The 7,107-nt window shown below is 40.4% G+C and overlaps 1 protein-coding gene across 1 annotated transcript; it reads right to left on the bottom strand.

Moving 5' to 3' along the window:
• Nucleotides 1-5,502: 5,502 nt before the first annotated feature.
• On the bottom strand, nucleotides 5,503-6,375 carry LOC139115018 (death-associated protein kinase 1-like). The gene has a single exon (XM_070676927.1). The coding sequence runs from the start codon at nucleotides 6,373-6,375 to the stop codon at nucleotides 5,503-5,505; it is 873 nt and encodes a 290-aa protein (XP_070533028.1).
• Between the last annotated feature and the right edge of the window lie 732 nt (nucleotides 6,376-7,107).

A 7,107-nucleotide genomic window follows, 5' to 3' on the forward strand; every position in this document is an offset into this window, starting at 1 on the left:
AAATGTCCTATTATGACTTCACTGTAATACAATCAAATTTGCACTAAGGCCAGGAAGAAAAAATAAATTGTTCATCGGAATCGCCGCTTCTACTTTGGCGTATTTGGAAATTTTTTTTTTTTGATCGCGGCAAATTCTCACTTCCGCATTACAAATATTTTTAGTACTGCCGCTGGTGGCGCCCTACACTTTGTCGGGTTTTTGCGGGCACGGGATTTTGAATGAGACTTCCGACGTAGTTGACCGCCAACACGTTGTTGTGACGTCTGAATTTGGCGAATCACGACGCAAAGTGGGTCGATTTGGCCAGAAATTTCCTCGTTTTGTAAAGGTTAGTACCGGTACATGTCACATCGTGAGTATTAATTTGATCGCCAACATTCGACGTGATGGCCAACAGTTAGTTCCAAAGACGCTATTCAGTGTTTGTCCTGATATTACGTTTGGCGATTTATTCAACAAGATCGTGACAGCAGATGGACGGTGCGTCCGATTGAATGAAAATTGCATCGAAAGTATAAAAATTTACGGCAATGACAAAACACATGGTTGCGTCGATGTTAAAGTACGATCTGAAAGATGACTATATAACTTCACTCCGATCACAGTACAGTGTTGTTAGACCATCGTGTAAAATGTGTAGAGACAGTGGTAAAGAGGCCAAAACATGGGCCAAAGTAAAATGAAAAAACTCAGATGCTAGGTCCCACCAGGACAATATTAAAGGACATACTGAATTGTTGGATTTCAGTAATTTGCTGTACATTTCAGTTTTATTCTGAGAGAATGTTGAAATTCTTGACCGCGGAGTGACGTCACTTTCACCTATTGCTAGCGAGTGAGGTGAATTGGGATTTGACTATACAGGACAGTGAACAATGCAGAAATTATGTGACAAAGGACAGAACTTAGTGTTTATCATTGACATAATGTTGAAACTTTGAATACTGGTGTAAAGGTTGAGAAATTCACACTTCAATATTTTGTTCTCACGGCAGTGTGACGCAAAAATGACGTAAAATCCGCAAGTTCCCGGATGTCCGCGGTCAAGAATACTCAGAATATGTTGTGCAAACACTAACTGTGAATGTAATGGCCTATGTTATTGTTGGGAAATATAGTATTGAATTCAGTTACCAGTATCAGTGTTTCTTGTCTGAGATATTTCTGGTAAAAGGGAAACAATTATCTTGCCTTGTCTGCATCTGTGCAAAAATGCCAGAGGACCGCGTTTACCTTCGGCCTAAAAAAAAAAAAAAAAAAATTTCGCTCGCCGCTCCAGAGACTTGGTCCAAAAAATCCGATGAACAAGATTTTTTTTTTCTCTGGCCTAAAGAAGAAAAAGCTGCGTATGCCATATATACATAGAGTATAATAAGAATATCACAAGATTGGAATGTTGAAAGTTGTGTATTAACCAGTCACAGTATACAGCAAACATTATTGCTAACCCACCCCAAGAATGAGACTGCATTATGAAATATCAACAAGGGAGTGTTTTCTGTAATTAACATGAAATATACTGTACAATGTAACCTATATTCCCAAATTATGGCAATTTCCTCATGGTATTATTCTTTCCACTGACATTGAATTACGGAAATTAGAGATCAGACATTTTATTCCTCTGTCAATAATGAAGTATAAAATGCAATATGTCATTGTATGATGTGCTGGCATCATGTGTATGCGATCTTTGCTGTGGTTAACATTCTTATTTAGTCAGTGAAACATAAATCGTATTTGAATTTAGAGAGTGTCTTGACACACTGTAAGCTCCCCTGTCCTATTATGTGACAGATGGGAAAAATAGGACGATTGTGTAGTGATTGACCTCTCTCAGATATGCCTTGTGAAATCTGTGTATGTAGATTCAGGGATTAAACTTGCCACGAGAATTTACATTGAAAAACTACGATTGCTTTAAGTTGTTGAAACTATAGGTGGTTTTTTGCTGTATCCATTGGTATTGTATTACATGGTTTGTATTTGAAGAACAAGGAATGCATAGTGAACTCATTATCAGATTTTTGATGAACATTACAGGGAGATTTAGGGATATGTTGTGCATATTAACAGACTCATTGTATGGGTCCCATACACGCAACTTGAGATAGGATGAGCCCCCTCCCTTTCAAAAAAGTGGCAAGTTTTTGAAGTAAATTCACTGTAAATCCTGCATCAAGCTAAACCTGTGTACTATATCTCAGTCAGTGGTTTGTTTTTTATGTAATCTCTAACCTGATGGTTTCTCAAGCTGTAGTTTATAGTTTCTTGGAAAATCAAAATCGTCATTTTGTTAAGATGGATCTGCAAATACATGAATATTTTGTCACCTTTTTCTGTCCAGTGTTTTCTAGTCTTTTCATCCGTCATGAACGCGTATGTGATGTTTTCCAGTATCAAGAATGAGACTCTAGATGCTGAGATGCATTTCAATGTGGGCATTTTGTGTTACAGTATTTTCATGTATATGCTGCAGTATATCTGTTGCCCTCAACACACAACCATCTTTCCTTTCGTGGCATAACCTAGAATTGTAATCAGTTTCTTTTCAGAACTGTCAATACATGTTCAGTATCTAGTTGCGTAGAAATGTATTATACTCAGTAGTTAGACCAAGAAAACCAGTCATCCTAAAAAAAATAGAGAAACACAAATTCTCAGAAACCTGAAGTTGTATATATTATCAAATTCATGATATTGACAAGAGATGAAATTGAGATTAGTGTCAGACGACTATGGAATCCTAATAAATGGGAAAAATAATTTTGAAGTATTTCAGGAAAAGTAGACAGGCTGCCAGACTCAAGTGTTAAAGATTTAAAAATATTGTGTGGTTACCAACTAATGTTCACCTCTAAAAATAAGAATTTGTGGTAGGTAATCCTTATGTCATGATGTCACACTAACAGGTGTCATGCCGTGTTTTGGAGACTTCTTTTTTTAATTTCAAGTTGTGTTTTATCTTGCAGCCAGCTTATTTGCAGTCTGTTCCAACTTCTGTCATACAGAATTTGTGTCCTAAAATGAGTGAGTGTCATTGCAGTTTTTTTGCAACCACTGTAGACTTTGTTGTGTCTGTGCAATTATAGGCAGCTGTAAGTGTCTTTGATCATGATGAGTCTCTGTGATAGCTGGCAGAGTAACAACCCATATTGGGCAGAACCAGTAGCCTCCTCGTTGCTTACAGTGAAACATTTTGTTTGCCATTGGTCGGCTTTGCTGCGATGGGACTGTTTACAAAATCATGTGTATTGTAGTGCATCATACAATGTGGACACATCCTGTCATGTCGACCATGAGTGGAATCTTCCACTCTTTCACCCACTTATTTTGCTCAGACCAGAGCATAAATGGTTCAGTCCACCTATGTTTGCAATAGATTGTTCAAGTAAAATGAGAGAGAGAAAGAGAAGGGGGTTGGGGTGATCAAGCCAAGGGGAGGATATTTAATTGAATTTGTACTGAACAGGTGAAAATTGTCATTCTGGCAAATGTCATGTATTTCTTAATTTCTGTACAGAAATATAGCAAATCAGATCTAATCTAGTTATCATTTTCATATTTACTGCAGCTATCTAGTTATGGTGGTGCGCGCCATCTGCTTTCAGACTTTGCAGGATTTACGGTGTACATGGTTTCTAGCAAATGTGAGACAGAGCTATAATAAAGTCATTTTGTTCTCAAATTGTGTGTGTCTCAAATTTTTGTCATATCACATTGTTTGCCATGTTTCCAAAAGATGAGATTGTGAAACCATCTTTCCACATAGAGATACAAATATATAATTAAATCTGTAAGTGTGACTAGAGTTCAAAAATGAGAACAAAAAATTGCTCCTAAGAATGTGGATATTTTTCAAATTATGTAAAATAACTACATATACTTCAGCATTTTGTTATTTCAGGGAGGTCAAAACATTGAGTCAAAGTAGATTGAAACAACTAACACATAACAAATTTTGCCACAGTTACCATGGAAAGAGAAAATCTGACCGATCACATATTTTAAGCAGGTGGCTGCTTTTTAAAAACAGCGCCCTCACATGGATATTTTGAATACCAAGGAACGCCCCTTTGACCACATATAGGCATATTTAGATTGCAGGTGACTGTACACCTTTAACCTCTTTTCGCAGCACCTTTGCTCTGTATATTATATAAATTTCATTGTCCTGCTCTGAAAATGATGTATTTTGCTGCTCAGCATTATATCATGATGGGCCCATTTGACCGATCATCGAGAAACAATGACAATCACTTTCGATTCAGGAGAATTTGAATGCTTGGAGCATAGCAGGGGGGGGGAGGATCTGGGAAGTCTATGGAAAAGTGCAATATCTATTGCGGTGACATCTCAACCGAAATGGTTTGAAAAATTTAGAAAAGAAAGTAAAAGAGACAAAAAGACGACCTGGCAAATGTGGAGTACCAGAAACAAGTCTCTCATTTGTTAAGGTAGAATGTGCCTCGAAAGTGAAGGATTTAAACTTTCGTTCAAACTTGCCGGATGGCAAATTTTAACAATTCTCTTTCAAATCAAGAATAAAAATCGTGGGTCCATAGCGCAAATTTAGCACTAGAAAAACAAATTACCCAATATTTAGCAATATTTCTGATTCAAAATGGCCGCCATCCCTGTGTTAACTCTATGGAGAATAATAAAGTTTCGATAAACTAAGAGGATGAATATTCTTGCACCAAGAGCGCTTTGAAATGAATCCCCACAAGTGATAGATCCGAAGACAACTGTAAAAGTTTGAGAGTCCGAATATCTGTCCCCGAGGCGCATTCTACCCTAAAAGTATGGCTCATTTAACATTTTGTGACATAAGGGTATGTTTATACGCACTGTTATTGTGAATTACATATCTTGCTTGAATTTCTCGTATTAACTAAAAGTTATCGGAAAAATGTCAGTTAGGGACTTTTATCACTTATTGTTACAATTCTTTCCTTCAAGTGTATTAAAGGTATACAGTCACCTGTAATCTAAATATGCCCATATATGGTCAAAGGGGTGTTCCATGGTATTCAAAATGCCCATGTGAGGGTGTTGTTTTTAAAAAGCGGCCACCCGCTTAAATCTGTGATTGGTTAGATTTTCTCTCTCCATGGTAACTGTGGCAAAATTGGAACAGGTGACGTGTATCTTTAAGCAAAACCATAAAAAAGTGAAAGTTCATACAGCATTCAGGGTAACATTCATAGTTTATTGCAAAATCATTTCAGCTCGTGCATTCGCAAATGAACTATTGTCCATCCTCCTATCAGTACATTTTGCAGCCCCACATTGTCTTCTTCATCGTCCCGCGCGACCGGCGGACACTCTATCATCAAAGTTTTGCAGGAGCAGACTGGCCTGTAAATGTAAATCTGGAGAGTCTGGGGTATTTCCAATCTCCGGACTTCGACCTTCGTCAGCCGTTCTTGGCCCATCGCTCTCCTGATGGCTTGTCGGCTCAGAATTTCAAAGACAGCGGCCGGTTGGTGAGCTCTATCAGAAAGTCGGTGAGTTTTGCGGACTCCGGTTTTCTGAGGAGCAGAGGAAGTTCTCCGGTTTCGTTGTGGACGCGAATTCGTGTTGTTTGTCCAGGATGCGGCAAAGCCCTTCAAACGAGGATACGCCAGGTGTGACCTGTGTTTTTGGAAAACTTCCCTTCTCCGGACTGTAGGAGAGCACGATATAACTACAGTTTGCTTCAGTCCACAAGTATTCATTATCCAAATATTCATACAGCGGCGAGCGCCCTAGATTGTTCAGTATGTTTGCATCGGCGCCGTTTTGTAACAGCTCAACGATGATGTCCTCGGGGGCTTTCGACCTGGCAGCCAAATGCAGGCAAGTGTTACCCTCGTTGTCTTGCTGATTAACGTCCAGTCCGCACCCTATGAGAAACTTCATGCACTGCATCCTCTGCACGCGGGCGAACTGCCCCATGGCGTGCAAGGCTGTCTTGCCAAACTTATCCCAGCGGTGCACATTAACGCCCAGGGAAGCCAACTCCTGCATAACCTGAAAGCTACCGAACTCAACTGCTTTTAGGAAGGGCGTCATCCCTCTCGAGTCTTCCATCTCGACGTTGCCACCGTAGTCTTTCAGCACAGAACTGCAGCCCGGATAGTTGTAAATGGCGGCCGAGTGCATGGGCGTGCTCCCGTTGACGTCCTGTGCGTTAGGGTTGGCACCGTAGATGAGCAAAGTCTTCATGTAGGCCCCCAACAACTGATCCGCATCGCCTTCGTTCCTGTTGAACATCTTCTGGTAGTGCATCTTCCTGATCAAGCAGTGCAGCGCCGTCCTTCCCGCGCGATCCCCGAAGTTTGGATCCAGCCCGCTGTCGAGTAACATCTGCAGAATCTCTATGTTCATGTTGTTGCTAAGGTGGTAGAACATCAGGTGATGCGGAAGATAAACATGTCCCTCCCCCCCCCCCTCTTCCTTTCCGATGGGCAATAATTCCTTCCAGTTGACGTCGCCTCTCAGAAACTCTTTGCATCCTTCCACGTCTTGTTCGCGGATTATTCTGTGCAGAAGCCGTATTTGTGACCGGGCCCATCTAGATCGGAGCGTGCTCTTGGAACTCATAAGCTCCATGAGCATATAAGCTGCCGACAACATGGTTATTGTTCCTCGCAAACAAATTCAAAGATGTTTCTGTTCCTGTCGCGGCTTGATGTTGTCAGTGGGAGTACTAGAACTATGCGGCACAATAGAGAGAACGCGCCCCCGTTACAATGCCCTTTGTTAAGAGTTTTGTAATAAGATCACTAGAGGGCGTTGCAGAAGAGGGAAAAGAATGGGAAAAACTTCGGTTGAGAACAAGTTCGGTGCTTGGCTTTAGTTTAGGGATGGTCCTTTCAAATACCTTTTCTTTTCATGAGTAATTCGTTGTCGTTGCGAGATAATATCGAACTTCTAGCCCTCGCACCAGCCTCACTGAAACACAAGGCTGAGGGGTACGGCGTTCGAACTATTCGAATCGAAATACAGAATGTTCACCGAACATCTGTGGTTTGAACATCGCACGCCACAGAACAGGGACATGGTCCACGTAAATATGTACCCTCAATATGTATACTTTGTTCTGCCAAATTATTTCGG

Source organism: Ptychodera flava, chromosome 16 (genome assembly GCF_041260155.1).
Source record: "Ptychodera flava strain L36383 chromosome 16, AS_Pfla_20210202, whole genome shotgun sequence".
Lineage (NCBI taxonomy): Eukaryota > Metazoa > Hemichordata > Enteropneusta > Ptychoderidae > Ptychodera > Ptychodera flava.